General features: G+C 39.0%; 1 protein-coding gene across 1 annotated transcript in view; it reads right to left on the bottom strand.

Annotated features, from left to right (window-relative positions):
* Positions 1-22703, bottom strand: part of rb1 (retinoblastoma 1) — a 95299-nt gene that overhangs the window by 50182 nt on the left and 22414 nt on the right. The window contains exons 13-17 of the mRNA NM_001282525.1: positions 22228-22344; positions 20184-20240; positions 20058-20089; positions 19720-19796; positions 17503-17702 (exon numbers count right to left, since the gene is read on the bottom strand). Of these exons, the coding sequence (NP_001269454.1) occupies positions 17503-17702; positions 19720-19796; positions 20058-20089; positions 20184-20240; positions 22228-22344 (483 nt within the window). The remainder of the gene's footprint in view (positions 1-17502; positions 17703-19719; positions 19797-20057; positions 20090-20183; positions 20241-22227; positions 22345-22703) is intronic.

Raw genomic sequence — 22703 nt, 5'->3', positions numbered from 1 at the left:
AGATTGTTCAAGTGAAACATCCACATAGCATACAGTAAATAAAGTATTTTACTACCTAATAAACAGTGTTGTCTAAAGGTATGGGAAAAAAAAATTAAAACTGTGAATAGAAATTAATCAGACATGTAAATCACCCCATTACTAGCATGCGTGTCTAGATTGTGGTCAAATGAGACTTATATTTCTGTCTACTCCCTATTTACTCATCTTCTGATGTAAGGGGATTACTAATAATCACTGAAAGGTACGTGTAGACGACTTGCTGTGTTGTGAAACAATTGACTAGCAACATGACATAGAATGGGAGGTTAAAAATCTAAAGTACGAAGTAACTATACTAATTAGCAGAAAGATGGATTGCTCAGAGGCACTGAAAAGCTGCAAGACTTGCTCCATTTTGAGGGATCACTGATATGTAACTGCTGCTATAATTGTAGTGGCATTTTAAAATATGTGGCATTTCATGAAAAGTTTGTAGATTCTACAGATATTTGTTGCTTTAACATAATTCTGTTTTCCTACCCAATGCAACAAAATTGCCAATACAGCAAACACAGAGCCAGCAACATGGTTAGCCACCTTTCCTTTCAAACCACTGACACCTGTGGTAACAGCTCTATTTACACCCCACCTCTGTCACTACTACTACAAACAGGGTAGAACAGGGGGGTTGTAGGGCCCACTAAACTGCCACCCCAGGGGCCCCCGCTGCAGACTTACCACCAAGTGAGCGTTCAATGGGTAAGGGAGATCATTGGCCTGGGGAGCGGGAGCGTTGGTTGGGTCTGGGCTGCCGGGCCCACCAGGTTTTTTCCCGGTGCCCCATCAGCCCAGTCTGACCCTGACTACAAAACAAATGCTGTGGTTCTACTCCCTCCCCCATATTAGGTAAATCATGTTATGTAAATTTGTCCCAAGGCAACAAATTACTCTCTACTTCTAGGTTTAAAAATATGGCATAAATGTGCATTAGTGGTGTCTGAATAAAAAATTTGGTGCAGGTTTAAGAATACTGCATTTCATTTCAGGGTAAACTTTGAGCTTAATTTCTTTTGTATTAAAGTGATACTGACACTAAATAAAAACTACTCTTCATGGTACCCCCCGTATTTCCTGGGAGAGGCTAACAGCAACTGTCGAAAATGGAGGCTTAGCCTTGCCACACTTCTACTACTTAGCCTCCCAAATCTACTACATACACTGGTGCCTTGCTCCCAATCCATATAATCCCAATACACAACTTCAAGCGTCCATCCTCCACTCAATAGAAGGCCTAAGCACCTATCCTTATAGACACCACACAGATATGACCAACCTACCACATACGCTACTGACTCCAAATAAAGCATGGACCACAGCCTTGAAAAATATGCACCATCCTTGGCCACTCCTCTCACCCCAACTTCCACTCTGGGCCAACTCGCTCCTACCCGACCTACAGGAACTACAGGACTACACCTATTGGCCACGACTGGGTTTTAAGAAACTTGGAGACCTAACACTTGGTCCTGAGTTTCCCACATACCAAGACCTACAAGACAGAGCTCTGGGAAAGCAGATACAATTTTATAGATACCTCCAACTTAGGCACGCCTTTCACGCACAATTCCACACCCTTCCTCCCACAATAACCACAGTAACCCTAGAGGACATCCTGCTCTCTCCATCTCCAGCCAAACTACTATCTAGGCTATACAAAGAGATTATGACAACAATTAAGCCACCCTTTGATCGAGCCTACCGTCTTTGGACGCAAGACATCCCAGAACTAGCACAAGACCAATGGGAGGAAGCCACAGAAAATGCCTATGATTTCCTAATCCCAATAAAGGATAGGCTCATACAGTACAAATTTCTGCACCAAACCTACATAACACCCCTCAAACTGATGAGATTTGGGAGAAGACAGGATGACCTCTGCCCAAGATGTAAATCCCCCGGAGCCAATTTCTTCCACATGATTTGGTCCTGTCCCCCCATACACAAATTCTGGTCCAAAATAATGGAAACACTAGCAAGTGAACTGGGTACACCGCAGATAGTAGACCCAATAACTTGCCTATTAGGAGTCATAGATGGAATAATATGCACTAACGTGGCCAGAGTCAGACTGCGTACGCTCATGTTCTACGCCAAAAAAACAATAATTATGCACTGGATGGGAGACACCCTCCCCTCCCAAACATTCTGGAGAAGGCTGGTGGATGGAGCTCTCCCCCTTATCAAATTAACCTATGAAACAAGGGGTGCTTATGACAAGTTTGACAAGATCTGGGAAAATTGGTATAATCAAGACAATCTGGACACATAACCTACCCCTTCACACTAAATGTGACTGATCCGACTAAACACACTCACCTACACTGTGATAACTACAACGCCTAGTAATAGCACCCTTGACTGTATTGGCCTAAACCTGACTCGACACCATTTCAATCTTAATGTCAATATATTATACACTGTTTTGTATTTTTGTTTTGTGATGTTGTAAAACCAATAAAAAAATTTACCTTTAAAAAAAAAAAACTACTCTTCAAAATATTAACATTCAGATTGAAACCGTAGGAATAAAGTCCTTAAAATACAAATTGGAGTATGTTCTGAACATGAAATAGTTGGCAGATACCAGTCATCAAAAGTGACTTCCACTGTAGGTCCCCCCCAATACACAATACATGCACAGATTTTATTGATATCCGACCAAAATTTTCTAACCTGTCTGATTAACTAAACGGCCGTTCGCCATAGTACAAAAATAATTGGCATGATATATCGGAGCCCACACAAGCTCCAAAAACCGTACAAAATGTTACTGGTACGTGTACGCCCAGCTTAAGTAATTGTTAGTTGAAGTTCTTAAACCTGACTGTTTTGTTGTTTAATATCTTTATATTTTACAATAGGGCAGTATAATAACCTATATACCTTATGAACAGGAGTACACACTAATCAGCATGTTGTTAGTTATCGTGTTCTAAATAGAACTTTTTTGTTGCTAGTGTCATTGAGTGACCCCAAAAACCAGACAGCATTTTCAGCTGAAGGCTGAAAATAGGAAGAGCACAAGTGGTAATAATTTACACTGACCAGACAAGCCTTTTAACTGGGACACATAAAAATGGTGTAAGCATATATTAAAATCACTACAGCACTGAAGGTAGCTCCCATTTAATTAGAAGCTGGTATTTCTACGTCAATGCTTGAGGCTAATGGCACACTGGGTGTTTAACCATTGTTATCTTATGGTGCATATAAGCAGATGCTAGCTCTGTGAGATACATTTACCAGCCACAAGAATGTGAAGAATGTTTGAAATACTGCAATTCTCCATGAAAGCACCTAAGCATAAGGTGCGAGGGAGAGGCAATAGTATAGGAATCTTTAGGAAGCAAACAAGTCATTAAAACATATGAGGTGTAAGGCAAACACAGGTATGAAACATTATCCAAAATATGTGGGACCTGTGGGATTAGGTTAATCTTTAATAACATCAACAAATACACAATAGTAAATAGTCTAGGTAAGGAGTAAGAAAAGATATAAGTATTAAAATGCTGGTCCATATTTATGTTACAAACAGATACGTTTTCTTCATTATTTTATTTCTTTTAATACATTTGCACAAACAATACATGATATTACAGTATTTAGAAAATAATACATCTATGCCCTATCATGCAATAAGCCAGTGCTGTCATAACTGAAGCTACATCATCAAGCTCACACATGCAGAAAGCCACACCAAGCTGTCACTGGATAATCTGTAAATCTCACACAGCCTCTCTTTTTGTTTTGAGACAGTGTTTTATCCTGCTGGGCCCACATGATGATATGATTCTCTGGCTGGAAAAAGCAGCAGCCCACTACTAGGTGACTCATACAGCATGAGGTGTTTATTACACCACGGAAATCATTGACTCAATCTTCCTCACCCAGACAATCTTTATGGTTACAACAAAGTGACGCACATTTTTAGGATGGACAGTTTAACATTGCTATCATTAGAATTGAGCAGAACATTATATGTTTCCCTCAAACATTCATTAGGTGCCCCCTGCTGAAAATAAAAATTTGGTCTAGTTTACCAGCTTCAGCAGATTTATCTTAATCATCTGGACCCTCTCTGCTGCTCACAAACTGCACATGCAATGATGTACAGGACTATCATGTGACCTAAACGTCATTGCTCGATACACAGGAAAGAGAAATGTATTGCGCACACACAGACTCAGAGAAGACTTTATTGCGCATGTGCATGCCCTGATCTACAGTATTTAGTGAAGCAGAAAAATTCCCTGACTGTTGTTACAGGTATGGGACCTGTTATCCAGAATGCTCGGGACCTGGGGTTTTCCAGATAAGGGGTCTTTCCGTAATTTGAATCTCCATACTTTTAGTCTACTAAAAAAATAATTTAAACATTGAATAAACCTAATAGGATTGTTTTACCTTCAATATAGATTAATTATGTCTTAGTTGGGATCAAGTACAAGGTACCGTTTTATTATTACAGAGAAAAATTAAGTCATCTATAAAGATTTTAATTATTTGAATAAAATGAAGTCTATGGGAGATGTCCTTCCCATAATTCTGAGCTTTCTGCATAACGGACTCATACCTGTAATAATTTATTCCCATTCTGGATTTTATTGAACTAAGATTTCCATGATAGGCATGCTGATAGTATGTACTTGCAATGATAATGGCCTTTTCATTGAGCTGGCAGTGTATTTAGAATTTCATTCTCCTTTAAAAAATATTAAAATGAACATTTTAGCGCAATACAAAAAATATTTCTGTTTATTTATATTTGAGCTGATATAACTTGCAATCTCAGCTCCTTGTCCACATCCTGTATAAATGAGAAATAAAACTAACTTGCGAGTCAAGGATTTTAATAAGTGATTCATTTTATAATTACTCAAGTTTTGCCAAACCCATGAACACTGGGAATTTTGCATAATGAGTCATGTGACTGCTTTATCTTGACAAGCTTCATAGAGATAAACTACTTTCGCAATTGTCTACACAAAGAGCAGATTCAGCTAGCATGGCTGTGCATCACGAAGGAAATGACAGAGGTGAAAAGTCTCCCTAATTTGCACTATTAACATACAGAAACAAGTACATTACATAAGAAAGTGGCAACAGTCGTTTTGTACATAAAGCTTTAAGGGCTCTGGCACACAGGGAGATTAGTCGCCCGCGACAAATCTCCCCAAACTACCATCCCACCGGGATGGCACACGCTGCGCATGCGATTTCGGAAAATCGCCGAAAATGCCTTGCGACCCCTTTGGGGGTCAAACGACCCTTTCACAGGGTCTTAGGAATAATTTTATGGTTGGGGGTCACCACAACATAAGGAACTGTATTAAAGGGTTGCGCCATTAGGAAGGTTGAGAACCACTGCTTTAAACAGTGCAGCACTTCTGAATGGGTCAATAATTTAGTGGCACTGTTTTACCTATATAGTGAATGAAGGTCCTAAACAAGGAGTGAAGGCGAGGTGTTTTAGTGTAGAAGCTTATTTGCTATGTTTTGCTGGTTATACTAGGAGAAGCATAAGTACTTTTAGTCTCCTAAAATCTGACAAACTGTTTCACCATACTACCTGGATGCAGTTTATTGTGAGGAAATCGAAGGCAATGTTTGTTCTGAGGGGAGTGCACAACTCTTCCCACACAAATCAAGGTTCTGCTGCTGCTATGTGAGGTAATGCAAAACATTAGTTTTGTAGTCACAAAGTTAAACCTTTACAGTTTGATAAAAGTGTTGGAGTTGAGGTTGGTAAAAAAAAAAAAAAACGAAAAAAAAAAAAACAAAAGAAAAAAAAACGTGCTTTTCAAGGCATTCAAGTTAGCGGAGACAGCTGAAACATTTATTAGGTACAAGGAGGCCAATAAAGCATGAACATACAGCTATGAGACAAGCTAAAACAGATGGAGGCGGCTATTGCAGAAAGGAATTAAATGAATCCAAAATTGTATTTTAAATATGTAAATAGTAAAAAATAAATACATATAAAGGACATGTAAACAGCACAAACAAAAATTTCATCAGTGAACAGCCTCTTTGAAATCTGTCTGTTTTCCTCTGTCAGAGACATGCAGCTCTCTCCTCTCTCCTGCTCCCTCACAAATGCTAAGAACTCCCTCCCCCCTTAGGAATGTGAATCTGAGCCAATTAGCAGGAAGCTTCCTCATAGCCTTAAAAACTGAGCATGTATACCGGTCTTGGTCTCTCTGAGAAGCAGAGAATTTTCAGTTATTTTACCCCACAGAGATGGGCTGGTTAAATTTTTGGAACTCTCTACCCTGAGAGACTATAAAACTTTGTAAAAGGTTGTCTTTTAAAAAAAAGACTGCGGAGCCCCCACCTCACTACAACTTCTACCTCACCCGCCTTTTCAGGTGGGACTCACTGCCTTATCTCCATTCCTACAGAGTGCGTGCAGGGTAGTCACAAACACTGGGTTAGGGTGGAGGAGGATGGACTTAATTAAGTTGGCTTGGGTGGGGCCATGCAATTGCAGTAAAGAGTTAACTGAATATTGCACTAACGTTTCCTTTACAGTCACGCAAGTGCCTGGGATACCTGAATGCAGGCAGGATTTTCCCATGTTTCCTTAAAGGAACAGTAACACCAAAAAATTTAAGTGTTTTAAAGTATTGGATACGTAACATACTGCGGCCCTGCAATGGTAAAACTGGGGTATTTGCTTCAGGAACATTACTATAGTTTATATAAATAAGCTGCTGTGTAGCCATGGGGGTAGCCATTCAAGCTGGAAAAAAGGCACAGGTTACATAGCAGATTACAGATAAGACACCATTGTATTCTACAGGGTTTATCTGTTAGCTGCTATATAACCTGTGCCTTTTCTTCTTTTGAATGGCTGCCCCCATGGCTACACACCAGGGTTTATATAAACTCTCGTAATGTTTCTGAAGCAAACACAAAACTTTTACCAGTGCAGGGCAGCAGTGCATTATAGTTTAATTTCTTTAAAATAAATACATTTTTTGGTGTTACTGTTCCTTTAAGTGTGTCCGGGTGGTGCCTCATGGTTCTACAAGTATTTGCCTGTTATACCCCTGTATGTAGGGGTAGCTGCTATGTAGCCTTTAAACCAATGAATCACTTTCACGTGTGTGCTAATGAGCTGGGGCTTAAAAGCTCCCTGCTTTTCCACTAGAGCCTTTTTGAGCTAAAAGGTAGGTGCAATAGGTCTTACTACTCAGTCACATTGTTTTCTGGGGGACTTTATTTTAATTGCATCACAGACTCAAAGTCATTAGACAGTGTAGGACTCACGTACAATGAGGGGCCTTGACGTGGCACGTGAGCTTACATATTTTGGCCAAAGTGTGGTACTAACACCTCATTTTTTGTAAAAATTATTTTTAAAGGCAAACTAAGCGCTGGCAAACTTTCTTTCTCTTTGTGTATAATTAATGGCTTTTTATAGTTTATAGCAGCTGGTCAACTCCAGATTGTGGGTTAGACAGAGCGCTGGCACAATAGTGTGTTTCTAGCAGCTGGTCAACACTACAGCGTGGGTTAGACCGAGCGCTGGCGATTTCTTTCTGTGTTATACCCCTGTAGCAAGGTCCGGGTGTGATTTCAAGAACTTCTTTAAGTAAAGTGCCTGAGTGACCCACAGTGACACTCAAGAGGTGTAAATGGTTAACAGTAACAGAGTAACGTAACAGTTAAATGTTCTGTGCCTTAACTTTTTCTTCCGCAGCAACCATTGTACCTGGTAATTCCTCAGGAGAGGATACCTGAAATGGATGTGATGGTACTGTATTTATTTGCACTTATTATAGCATTATTATTGCATAAATTGTGTATATATTTTGAACCATTGTCGGGTCGGAATGGGTTTTCCCCCAGGTGAACGTAGGGACCCATCAGGCTAAGCTGCCGTAAGGCTTTAAACTCTACCTCTTCCTGATTTGTACTGTTACTGGGCAGAAGACCCATGTATCTACAGTCGTGGCCAAAAGTTTTGAGAATTACATAAATATTGGAAATTGGAAAAGTTGCTGCTTAAGTTTTTATAATAGCAATTTGCATATACTCCAGAATGTTATGAAGAGTGATCAGATGAATTGCATAGTCCTTCTTTGCCATGAAAATTAACTAAATCCCAAAAAAACCTTTCCACTGCATTTCATTGCTGTCATTAAAGGACCTGCTGAAATCATTTCAGTAATCGTCTTGTTAACTCAGGTGAGAATGTTGACGAGCACAAGGCTGGCGATCATTATGTCAGGCTGATTGGGTTAGAATGGCAGACTTGAGGCTAATGCCACACGAGGCGTAGGGCTGAAATTTTCGACAAGCGGATAAACGCTTGCCGAAAATTCAGCCCTACGCCTCCTACTTGTGCCTGCACCCGAATGAATGGGATACGCTCGGGTGCAGGCACATGTAGCTGATATACGCACGAAAACGCGAGACTTTGCATTCTCTCGTGTTTTCATGCGTATATCGGCTACATGTGCCTGCACACGAGTGTATCCCATTCATTCGGGTGCAGGCACAAGTAGCAGGCGTAGGGCTGATTTTTCGGCAAGCGTTTTTCCGCTTGCCGAAAAAATCAGCCCTACGCCGCGTGTGGCATCAGCCTAACATGTTAAAAGGAGGGTGATGCTTGAAATCATTGTTCTTCCATTGTTAACCATGGTGACATGCAAAGAAACGCGTGCAGCCATCATTGCGTTGCATAAAAATGGCTTCACAGGCAAGGATATTGTGGCTACTAAGATTGCACCTAAATCAACAATTTATAGGATCATCAAGAACTTCAAGGAAAGAGGTTCCTTGAAGGCTTCAGGGCGTCCAAGAAAGTGCCAGGATCGTCTCCTAAAGAGGATTCAGCTGCGGGATCGGAGTGCCACCAGTGCAGAGCTTGCTCAGGAATGGCAGCAGGCAGGTGTGATCGCATCTGCACGCACAGTGAGGCGAAGACTTTTGGAAGATGGCCTGGTGTCAAGAAGGGCAGCAAAGAAGCCACTTCTCTCCAAAAAAACATCAGGGACAGATTGATCTTCTGCAGAAAGTATGGTGAATGGACTGCTGAGGACTGGGGGCAAAGTCATATTCTCAGATGAAGCCGCTTTCCGATTGTTTGGGGCATCTGGAAAAAGGCTTGTCTGGAGAAGAAAAGGTGAGCGCTACCATCAGTCCTGTGTCATGCCAACAGTAAAGCATCCTGTGTGGGGTTGCTTCTCATCCAAGGGAGTGGGCTCACTCACAATTTTGACCAAAAACACAGCCATGAATAAAGAATGGTACCAAAACACCCTCCAACAGGAACTTCTTCCAACAATCCAACAACAGTTTGGTGAAGAACTATGCATTTTCCAGCATGATGGAGCACCGTGCCATAAGGCAAAAGTGATAACTAAGTGGCTCGGGGACCAAAACGTTGAAATTTTGGGTCCATGGCCTGGAAACTCCCCAGATCTTAATCCCATTGAGAACTTGTGGTCAATCCTCAAGAGGCGGGTGGACAAACAAAAACCCACAAATTCTGACAAACTCCAAGAAGTGATTATGAAAGAATGGGTTGCTATCAGTCAGGATTTGGACCAGAAGTTGATCGAGAGCATGCTCAGTCGAATTGCAGAGGTCCTGAAAAAGAAGGGCCAACACTGCAAATACTGACTCTTTGCATAAATGTTATGTAATTGTCGATAAAAGCCTTTGAAACGTATGAAGTGCTTGTAATTATATTTCAGTACATCACAGAAACAACGGAAACAAAGATCTAAAAGCAAGTTTAGCAGCAAACTTTGTGAAAGTTAATACTTGTGTCATTCTCAAAACTTTTGCCCACGACTGTAGTTTATCCTTTGCACCTATAGCTTATTGGTTTAGTTGGTTGGCCACACCTCTTTTAGCAAGGAGGTGTGGCTTCCTCTTTGGCTGCCTCTGAGTCTCAGGACAAAGCTCCACTGAGCCTGGGATCAGAATAGGCCCCAGTAAAGCCAAGTCATTGCCCCAGAGTTAACATCCACTCTGGTAAAGTAGCGGACAGGGACCCCGTGAATGAGGACTAGATTAGCAGAATCTTGTAAAAGCACTCTCAAGGGGGGTGAGATAGATAACTATAGATAGTAAGAGCAGTTCAGGCACCAACCAGGAGGTTAGCTGGGAGTTCCCTTCCATACAGGCAATGTTGCCTTAGCCTAAGGCCACGGTTAAGACGCAGGATACAGGTCAGTGTTCTAATCCATAGTCGGCTGTAGGACCCACACAAGCTAAAGGTATTCAACCTGAGGATTGGAGTATCTATCCAGACAGCCCTCCATAGTGGTGCTGTGCTGGCAGGTTCTTTACCCTGCCCAGTCTCCCAAAGAGGTGGGATAAACCGGGTGCATCATCTCTTATTATACTCAAAGGTGTCTGCTATTTCTACATTTGTGAGTATATTGATCTATCCCTGCACTACTACAACGTGTCTTGGACAATAATGGCTCTGGCGCTGTTGTCGCGGGCGACTAATCTCCCCATGTACCAGAGACCTAAAGAGTTAAAGTTTGATTGCTCCTGGCGTCCATCTTATCATTTGACTTAAGCAATTACTCATCACAGTGGCAGTGGGAGGTATATAGTTTAACAAGATCCTCCAGTAGTTCCTTCCACATAGCGAAGGCCATCCTGTTTAAGAGAGTTGCAATGTACCCAATGCTCTACCAATAGCTGGTGTTTAACTGGTTTACAGCCAAATACATAATTAAATATGAATACTTTTTGGTCAGGCTTATCGTATGTAACTGAATGCCTGCAATAACCTACTAAAAGGACTGCTTGGAATTGTACAGTATTTCTTTTGTTTTTGGTTGGCAAAATAAATAAGTAATAATGTACCCAGAAGCCCTTTCACACAGCTCTTGTATGTCTAAAGTGATCTTAAGATTATATTTTACAATGGGGTGCATTTTTTGTATAATACATCTGCTTTAATTAGTGATTCAATGCAAGTGACATCACAAAATCCAGGTAATAAAAACAAACAAGATTACTAAGCACTGTTTATAAGGATAAAATTCTACAAGAGATTGAAGGCTCATGTTATTATATGTAAATAAACTGAAAAAGTGAAATGCTTTATTCAAGATTCCAGAGGATATACACAGCATAAGTTATGTATAGCAGAAAGGTCTACATGAATGTTAAGCAAAGGCTAAATATTTATACCACGATAATTGCTGTTTACTTATGTTACTAAAAATGTGTGTTTCCTGTAAGGGTGTGAGAAGGTAATAATTATGACTAATATATACTTGTAATTATGGCCATTCAGAGGCTCTAGTAATAGCAGGAGTAAGACATATATTGTGCTGGATTGAAACCTATAAAAAACATCAATACCCTCAGTGAAAATCTTCCACAGAAGATTTTGGGAGTAAGGCAAGAACATTTAAAATTGAAACTTTTCAATGCTGGACATAGCACTGGACATCCTAATCGTTACTTCGGACCTGGAACAGATGCTGCCCACACCACCTAACCCCGCGGCGACAACTTAATATCAGTCGCCACCTGGTCAGGTCATTTATCCCTCCAGAGGGATTTTCTACTGCAAAACATAATATGTTGACAAATCTGCAACTATTTTTTTTGCTTGTTTAGTTTCAATGTTATGCTTATATTAGTTAAAGTTCAAAAGTCTATAAAGCGCTCTAGGTCAAGTAAGACTGTATGGTACACTAATGTCAAATGTATGCATGTCTCTCCCTATCCGCACTCCCACTGTGAGGAATGCAGATACGGACCCTGTTATTATAAAACTCAAGGTACACCATGCCCACCCGGCTGCAGACGATCATACAGCATAACAAATAAAAAGCAATGGCATTAAAAGTAATAACCCACAACGCTAGGGGACTGAACTCCCCTAGAAAATGTAGACAAGCTTTCCAATGGTATGAACGTCTGCACCCGGGTGTTATCTGCATTCAAGAAACCCACTTCACTAAGACCTTGCATCCACAATTCCTCCACAGACAATACTCTAGACACTTTCTATCATCTGCCCCCCAGAAAAAACATAGGGGAGTTGCTATATTAATACACAATAACCTACCGTTAATAATTACTGAAACAGAACTAGATAAGGAAGGACAATATATCTCTATTATGGGCACCCTATACGAAAGAACCATACGGATAACTGCTACCTATGCACCAAACGACAAACCTAAGGCCTTCTTTAACCGGCTAGCCAGGAAACTTACCCAAACCCCAGTTAATATCGATATATGGTGTGGGGACTTTAATTTCCCGTTTAACCCAGTAATGGACAAATCCAACTCAACACACTCAACTAAAGATAATAAGGCCGCAAGGGCAACCCAGGACATACTCAACACAACCCATTTTGTAGATACATGGAGAGAGCTACACCCTAAGACAAGGGAATACACATACTACTCTGCCCCACACAAACAATACTCTAGAATAGACACAATTCTACTAAATACACTAGCAACACCTAATCTAAAAGAATCATGCATAAAGCCATGCCCATGGTCTGACCACGACCTCGTTGCCACACTTTTAGTGGTACTAGATACCCCAATAAAACACACACGGTGGCGACTCAACGAAAGCCTCCTTAGCGACCCTCAATTAGTCATAGACTCAAAAACCACCCTGACTAATTACTTTAAAGAAAACAATACCCCAGAAGTAACACCAGATATCATCTGGGCTGCCCATAAGGCAACTATAAGAGGATACTTCATCCAACAAGCAGCAATAAAACAAAAAAAAGAACGAGAAACAAATAATAAGCTAGAAAAATCCCTACAAATACTAGAAAAACAAAACCAAACAAAATATTCCCATCAAATAACCAAACAAATCAAGGCTATCAAACAAGAACTGAATACACTGCAAAAGCACAAGGTAGACAAAGCAATAAGATGGACAGACTTTAAATACTATAAATACTGCAACAAACCAGACAGATTTTTAGCAAAACTACTAAAGGACAAAACCCAGATTAATCAAATACCACGAATTAAGACCCCTCAAGGAGATATCACCTCCAACCCAGAGAAAATACGAGACACATTTCTTGAATACTACAGAAAACTATACGCCCAACCCCATAAACCTAACAGAAACGCTACACATAGATTCCTCGCACAGCATCCAACCCCAACCCTTACAATAGCAGAAGTGGAAAGATTAAACGAAAGCATTACACTAGAGGACATAGGCGATGCAATCAAAAACCTTAAACTAGGGAAGGCTCCAGGACCGGATGGTCTATCGGCTGGCTACTACAAAAAATTCTCAGAAATCCTAATACCACAATTGAAAACCCTATACGATTATATTGCCCAAGGCAAAAAAATAGCCCCAGAACTACTAGCAGCACACATCACACTAATACCAAAGCCAAACAAAGACCCTTTACATCCCAAACACTACCGCCCCATTTCGCTCCTGAACTTGGACCTCAAGATACTAACCTCAATCCTCTCCAAGAGACTAGCAGCACAACTCCCCAAACTCATACACAAAGACCAGGTAGGATTTATACCCTTTAGACAAGCAGGAGACAATATTAGGAAAATACTAAATATCATTCACCAAACCAAAAAAGCAGGCACACAAATGGGAATTCTGACATTAGATATAGAAAAAGCCTTCGACTCCCTTGATTGGGATTACCTAGAAACTGTCCTACAATCAATAGGAATAAAAGGCTCTTTCATAAATATCCTACAAACATACTATTCCACACCCACAGCCACATTAAAACTCCCTGCATCCATACAAAACAAAACATAAAAATACAAAAAGGCACAAGACAGGGATGCCCACTGTCCCCAGCACTCTTCGCCCTAGCAATGGAACCCCTAGCTATAGCGATTAGGCAACACCAAGACATTAAAGGTGTAAAAATTGCGGGGACAGAACATAAAATCTCCTTGTTTGCAGACGACCTATTGCTTACCATCACAAACCCACTCACTACTCTCCCTAATTTACTGAAACTGATTCAGGACTTCTCCCAAGTGTCAGGGCTTAAACTGAATCAAGACAAAAGCGAATTTATGCCATGTAATATCCCCAAAAACACGGTAAAACTTATTAAACTCAACTTTGAGTTCCAGATTAGGGAGAAGTACCTACCATACCTAGGCATAAGTTTAACCCCCACCCTAGACACTATGTACACACGCAACTACCCCCAACTATATAGAAGTTTAACACAGGAAATGCAGGGCTGGAATAAGAAACAAATTTCTTGGATGGGGAGGGTTAACTGTATTAAAATGACGACTTTACCAAAACTGCTGTACTATTTTAGGGTCCTACCCATAGCAATCTCACAGAGAGACTTGCAAAGCTTCCAGAGAACTGTTATGATGTTTATTTGGAACAATAAAAGACCAAGGATTAATAAAAGAACAATGTGCCTACATAAATCAAAAGGAGGACTCGGAGTCCCAAATCTACAACAATATTACAGGGCAGCAAGATGTGCCCAAATTGCCCCACTACATGGAGAAACACTAGCCCCACTCTGGGTCGAAATTGAATCTGCCCTAATACAACCGACTTCTCTAACGAGCCTAATCTGGAATCCGACTCAAGATCTTAAAATGCTCAAAGACATATCACCAATAACTCGCCAAATGCTGCAACTATGGAACACACTTAAATACAAATATGAGCTAGCATCAAAGCCCTCAAGGCTGACACCAATATGGAGAAACAACCTTTTCACCCCAGGATACAATAAGGACTCAAATGGTGGACGGAGCAAGGAATATCCTTTGCTTACCAACTCACAGACGGATCCAAACCTTTACAACTAACCCAAATAATGCAAAAATTCAAGGTACCCCCAACTGAACACTTCCATGCACTACAAATAACCCATTTTATACAACAACTATGGGGAAAAACAAACATGCATAAAACAGCAATGGAAACCATCTGCGAGGCCTCACCAATGGGCCGGAAAACGCTATCTCTACTATACCACCACCTAAATCATATACATACAAAAAATAAACTGCAACATATGCTAGACTGGGAATAAGACCGAAAAACAGAAATACCCCAAGAAACATGGCTTAAAAACTACCAAAATATATTCAAAGGTAGCTACAACGTAACTATAATGGAAACCTCACTCAAACTATTCCATAGGACATACTATGTCCCCGAACGACTTTCCCGAATTTACCCCACATCGTCACCACTTTGCTTCAGGAACTGCACCACACGAGGCACTATGTGGCATATATGGTGGACCTGCCCAACAGTGCAAGAACTCTGGACAAAAGTAGCCACTATCCTTTCTAAAATGTTCCATACGGACATCCAACCATGCCCTAAGACAATGCTCCTAGGACACAAACTACAAGGCCTCAATAACTCTGCACAACGCTTAACACAACATATATGCAAGGCAACTAGAATCCACATCGCAGCCCAATGGAAATCAAATCTACTATCCATAGAAAAAGTCCTGGACAAAATAGAATATATACACGCCAACGAAGCTCTCAAATATCAATTGGACAACGAAACTGACCTATACCTAAAGATATGGGACACCTGGATACTAAATAAGGACAATCTCTCTCGAACACACTGCAATGGGTAGGACCCCCTCTAAATAAAACGGATAAAAGTAAAAAATAAGTGAAGGTGAAATTGAAATGCTAGTAAGGGACGATAAGTACCAGCTTAGAGACCTAGAGCGCAAAATGTTAAAATGTTTTTTGACCCTTATACCCTCCCCGTTCCCCCCTCTTCCCATCTCCCCTAACCTTTTCATTTTTCTCTATAATAAACAAAATGATATACATGTAACATGTGAAATAAATGTACCAACGAAACATGTAAAAAAACAATAAAAACAAAGTTTACAAAAAAAATTTAAACTTTTCTTGGAACAAAGAAAGCCCCATGGGGCTGGGATCTCATCCACTTAGCTCTTACTCTTTAAATTAACTTTTAGAATGATGTAGACATTGATATTCTAAGAAAATTTGCAACTGGTCTTCATTTTTTTTATGGGTTTTCAGTTATTTGGCTTTTTGTTCAGCAGCTTTCCAGATGGGTATTGCAACAGCTATCTGGTTACTTGGGTCTTATTTACCCTAGCAACCAGGCTGTTTAAACAGGAGCAGGGAATATGAATAGGAGAAGATCTGCATAGAAGAGAAGATCGGCATAGAAAGATATGTAATACAAAGTAACAATAACAATACAATTGTAGCCTCTTTGAGAAATAGTTTTTTGACTGCCGGGGTCAATGACCTCCATTTGAAAGCTGGAAATAGTCAGAAGAGGAAGGCAAACAATTCAATCTATTAGAAATAAATAATGAAGACCAACTGCAAAGTTGCTAGGAACAGGCGATTTTATAACATACTAAAAGTTAACTTAAAGGTGAACCGCTGCTTTAATGTAACTGTACCTTGCACACTTTGTACAGGTATAGGACCTGTTATCCAGAATGCTCGGGACCACGGGTATTCCGGATAAGAAGTCTTTCTGTAATTTGGATCTCCATATCTTAAGTCTACTAAAAAATCAATAAAAAATTAATTAAACCCAATAGGATTGTTTTGCATTCAATAAGGATTATTTATATCTTAGTTGGGATCATGTACAAGGTACTGTTTTACTATTACAGAGAAAAAGGAAATCAGTTTTAAAATTAATGAATTATTTGATTAAAATGGAGTCTGTGGGAGACAGGCTTTCCGTAATTTGGAGCATTCTGGATAACGGGTTTCCATACCTGTACTAATTTTTATTTCAAAATACCTATAGTTTTTTTCTGATAGGCTTTGAGGGTAAATTATAATAAACAAATATATAAAACATTATGTAGGTCAAATTAATATTTATATCTTGGGTATCCTGGTTGAAAAGGAAAGGACACTTTTTGAAACGAGCTCATTTGGGCTTATGTAGAATATTTTATAAACACCATCAGAACCCCCAAAAATAAATATAGCTGACATATACAAGCCAAATAAATCCTCCTATCCAGTCATAAATGGATTTTAATATACAAAGAAGGTAATTGAGGCAACAGAATGGGCCAGGTTTTACTACATAATAAAGAGCAAAGATATGAAACATCAATAGGTTCAAAACCTATCCTAGAGTGGATACTGCATTTCTAAATTAAGATTCCCCAAATTTGTGTTGACTGTGATCAAAAAAATGAATTTTATGCAGAGTTTTTAAAATTGTGTTTGTAGCATGATGAGTGGGACTGTGCACCCCTACAAAGTCCATGCACCCTAATTTGTGCTTAGTTCAAAAGCTTTGTGCTGAAGAACGAGAGCACAGTTTAGCAGGAACATTACTCTGTGAATTTGTGAATTATAGATAAAAAAGTGGATTTAAAAATTCAGTAAAGATTTATAAAACGGTTTCACGTTGCTTAATAATGTACAATGCTGGACAAGTCAATGGAAAAAAAGCTTTACTTACTGATTGCCAAGCCAGGCTCTCCATAATTTGATGCTCACAGCGCTCTAAGTACTTGATCATATCGCTTGTTAAACTTGGCTCTGCTTTGATAAAGCATTCAATTACTTTGTAAAAGTCAAAAGCTTTAATTTCAAATACCCGAAGGATCCATGGAAATGACAGATTGGTTCTTGAACTAAAATATGCCTGAGCAGTATTTCCTAAAATAAAAATAAATAAGTAAATAAACATTAGAAACACTGTTTATATAACCAACAAATGTTCACAAGTAGGAAGATATAAGTTAAGCACTGAATTTTTCTCTATTAAGTTTAAGATTCATACGGAGGGCCGAAAGTCTATTTAAGGGGGATGTCTACCTTTTGCTAATCTAAAGTCATAGAACTTTGCAAAAGAAACAATTTTTCCCAAATGCAATACTTAAACAAAAATCACTACTTCTTATACTGCAATGTAAAGTATGCCAATAAGTCTTCCCCTCTGGAGGTAGAAGGTTATCGACCCTCTCCTGAACTATGTAAGTTCATACTTTTGTAATATACTATTATTACTATAATGTCAAAACAAGGAGCAATTTGCAGTGGTGGGAAAAGGTTTAGGGAGAGCAAAATCTTAACATGGCCACCTTAAGCAAGTGTATCTCTTCTGCCTACTCCTTGTTCTGGCCCGTTACCAGTTTGGTAGTAAAAGATGCTTTAAACTTTTGCAAACTTCTTTTTATTGGTAGGTACAAAGGCAGTACATTTGCGAAGATTGGTAATAAAACAAATTATCATTGAATGCAGTGGTACCAAATTCTTTAACCATGTTCTCAGAATAAAGCCTTACTTTCTTCATGTGCTCTTGGAACACTCGCACAGCACCTGATCTGGGAACTAGCACTTACTGTATATTGCAGTTTCACCCACTGCAACCTACAGCACTTATATTTGCCTATTTGAGTAAGTTACCCTCCCATCTAGATTGTAAACTCTAAGGGGCAGGGACCTCCTTCCTCTTGTCTCTTTGACTCTTAACTTATTGCAACTGTACTTCTATACTTTGTATTTATCTATTATATTAATAACCCCGTTTGTATTAACCTATTATTACATAAGTAGCACTTTATAAATAAAGATGTACGTATGTACATACATAAGTCACCACATATAGTGTAACACATACACAGCGCAAAATTTCAGATGGCTGTCTATTTTTTTCAGGCTGGGCTTTTTTGGACCTTTTTTGGGATTTGTTTCCAGAAAAAAACATGTGCAATAGGTTAACTGTAAAGCGTCAGAGCAGTATTTCAGATTGACCGCCAGTTAAATAAGAATGTAATATAAATGTAGCAATTCGGTACAGCTGGGGGTATGCTATTAAATACTTAAAACATATTGTAATGTATTTCCTTGTCCTTTAAGTCTACAAAAATCATTTAGACAAACTTTAATATTAATGCATCAAACACTTATATTACCACACACTTAAATATTATTTTGCCTGCAAATGCGGCAAACTGTAATTCTTCGCTTATTTCTTGTTTGCAATTTACAGCCTTTTTTCACTGTACAGTACATAGGCAAAATGTTCTAACTTTGAATGTCTGGCATTCTCAAAATTGTAGACTCCTGAATTTATGTTAAATGAGCATCACTACTTTAGTAAATGCACTATCATGTCACATGGCATGTAAGGCCAAGTGTCTTACTTATAACCAGAGTTAGTTATACACTGAAAATAGATAGCTTTCTGTCCTACATGGTCTCACTGGTGCTTCGTCTTCTACACCACGTAATCCAACTGGTAATGATTAGTAATGAGAGACTGGAGGACAAATGCAGATTCACTGCTATGGGGTAACCCACACAACATGTTTCGGGCATCACAGGCCCTTTTGTCACACTTGAAAAAGGGCCTGTGATGCCCGAAACATGTAAGGCCAAGTGACATGATTGTGCTATTGTAACATTGTGCTAATGGTAAAAACTCCATTTCTGCCACTGATAGTAGCCTAGACAACTAACCACACTCTGCAATCTTTTTGGCTTTCCCTCCCAGTGACTATGGTAAGGAGTGTTGAATTTTACAGCTAATACCTAACTATTCCAAGAATTTTTAACACTTGTATTGTTGCACTTCAAGATTCTAGCAAAATCAGTAAAGCTTTAACCACAAAACCAGCATTGCATAGCTTATTTCAAGGTAATTAGTTTATTTTGAGAACATAATACTTACTTGTATAAGAATCTATGACAACTTCAACAGCACAGGCCAACAAACACATATGAAAGATGTCATTATTCAACAGCTTGCTAGAAAAAAAGATAGAAAAACAAAGTCTGTACATTAACTGCTACACTGGCCAAAGCTTATATAAATGAAAAAAGTGTTTTTTTAATGTTCATCTATTAGTGGATTTTTAAATATTGGATCCATTAGGAATGATTGATTACATAGTAAAAAAACACACAAAGTAGAAGAAATTAGTTATATAACAGGAGGCAGGTTTTCAGTGTAATTTTGAATGACTCTACTGTACAAAAGAGTCACTACAAATACATGTGCTAACAAACCTGAAATTGTGAACAGACAAGCGCTCTTCCTCCTAAAATGTAATGGAAAAAAAAGGACAGTTAAAAATGCACTGTTTAGTTCTTACATACCTACTTGTGCACTTAGTACCTACATCTAATGCTTACCGTTTTTAAAATAGCTTCCATCACTCGATAATATAAGCGCACTCCAAGTTTATACCTCTATAAGAAACATATAAATACATTTAAAATACAGAGATGCAAACATCTTTTTTTTTTAAAATGGAGGTATAATAAAAAAATATTTAAGCAAATAAGAGTTTAAGAATCTAAGAGGGAAATGCATTTTGTATCATTATTTGTCTGGGCAGTAACAATTCCTCTGCAAAGAAATATCCCTTTAATGGCTTACTACATTAGAATTATTACCTATCCATCATTTCAGTTACAGGTAGATATTTCAGGCAAGTTATTCTTACTTGTAGAAAAGTAAAAAAGTAAAAGTACTGAAAAATAATACCTTGTCACAAGTTCTCACAAATTGTGATCACTGCAAATAACATACCTTAGTTTGTTTTTAGCTTGGCTTACAATTGCAAATAGGGTGCTAGGTATTGGATACCAACTTCATGCAGTGCATTGATCTCCAACAAGCAGCCCTACTGAATAATGTCATGCATCATTGATTGCTAGGGGTTGAAGGGATTTCTTGCACAGCTAAAAAGCTCTATGTACAATATTCCTGCTCTTACATTAATCTTCTTATTCGCAAAATGCAGTATGCTTTTGAAATAAGATGACAAAGAAGTTGACTGCTGGGAGTGAGGAATGAATTTGACTATACAAGCAAATACTTTAGGGATGCCTGAAATACGTTTATCTTAAATTGGCTCCTGAAGGGTGTCTTGAGGAAAAAGAACAGAGTGGATCAAATTTTTCCACCCTGGGCAATTGGCGAGATGACGGATATCCAAAGCTTTTGGCGATATCGGTCTCCTCGTCAACCCTCCACACATGCACTGAATATCGTACAAAATAATATTGGTGCATGTATGGGCACTTTTACAGTGGCTGACAGTCACACTCTCCACTTACAATTGTTATAGACATCTTTTGTAAAACATTCTAGATGTGGGTACTTACTGGCAACGAAAAACATCAGCTGACCAGTATATAGCTCTAAAGGCTGCCAGCCTGGTAATAAAAAGGTCCACCCAACACCCAAGGTAAGCTTGTTTATGATTCTCTTTACTTTACATTAAATGACTAAGGGAGATGTTAGGAGGTAACCCTTAGTTTGTGCAATGAGAAAGACAACTTTCTATTTTAAAAAAATTACTAGAAGAATCAAAACGAAAAAATATAATAAAGAGGTCTGAAATGTTGATCACCAAATCTTTGCAATTATTTAATCATAAGGCCACATAAGAGTGTTATTAAAAAGTATTGAGGCAACAATGTACACAAGATAGTAATTTTATCTTCTGATGATGTAATGTACGCTTGTATGGAAGTATCCATTCTGTTGTACGCTTGTATGGAAGTATCCCTTCTGTATGAGAGTTTTCTGTTACCTTTCTGGAAATGATGAAATCCTGTGGTTTTATTTTTTTTTTTTTCAGGAGAAATTCTCCCACACTCTCAGTATCAAAGCTTGTCTCCCACAACACAAATTAGTATTAATTACCCTTTACCTAAGGTGCTTGTCAGTGTACGTTGCATTGCTGCTTGAACAGAATGCAGCTAATTAAAGAGTTACAATAGCTTAGCAGAGTCAATGTAAACAAAAACAAGTTTTAAAGTATTTTGCTACATGTAATCCAAATTGATCTGAACCCCACTATCCAAGTCTCCCATTCAAGTGAATTTGAGTTAAGTAAGGTGATCAGAGGTGCTTTTTAGCAAGACTACTTTATGGCACTCAGTGGCTTCGCTACTGGGGGAGCAAGGGGTGTGAATGCAGCTTGGTCCAACCCAACCAGCGGGGCCTAATTCGGCCAGAAATTCCTCCAACGCACCATGATCTCCAAAGCACTACAATGCTTGTGGCAGGTAGCTGATAATATCAGGGCCCAGTGCACACCAATGCAATGTAGCGGGGACAGGTTTAGTCCTACATATTTTCATACATTTATATCTAAGAAAACAATCCAGAACGCAATGCTATTAGAACGTAATAGCTTTAAAACATTGTCTAATTTTTTATTACCTTGTATCCAATTTCTGCGCACGCTTGACCAACAGAACTAGCAAACTTTTCTTTGAAAACATGCCCAAAATGTTCAACTCTCTCAGTAACCTTGGTCTTTGGATTAACAGTGCAGTTCTGTAAATATTTAAGACAAAGTAATTAGTTTTATTTTTCCCCAAAATTAAGGGGCACATTTATCAAAGTACGACAGGTCTGATTACAAAAAATTCGTATTTTTTCTTAAGTTTTGGGTATTTTCTGTGATATTTTCGTTAATTTGCGCAACTTTTTCGTACCTTGTGACAAAATCGTATTTGTCGCAACGAGTACGAAAGTTTGGGATTCATTCAAGCTTCAGTATTCTGACTTTCCTTTGGCCAGGTTGGAGCTGCAGAGTGCTATGGGAGGCTTCCAAAATCATGCACTGAAGGTTCAAAGTCAGAAAGGTTTTCCAACCTTTTACAATCGTTCGGATACGAACATTGCGTAATTTT

This window comes from Xenopus tropicalis, chromosome 2 (assembly GCF_000004195.4).
Source record: "Xenopus tropicalis strain Nigerian chromosome 2, UCB_Xtro_10.0, whole genome shotgun sequence".
NCBI lineage: Eukaryota > Metazoa > Chordata > Amphibia > Anura > Pipidae > Xenopus > Xenopus tropicalis.
The sequence above is the reverse complement of the archived record's forward strand: the minus strand, read 5'-3'. Positions and strand labels throughout refer to the sequence as shown.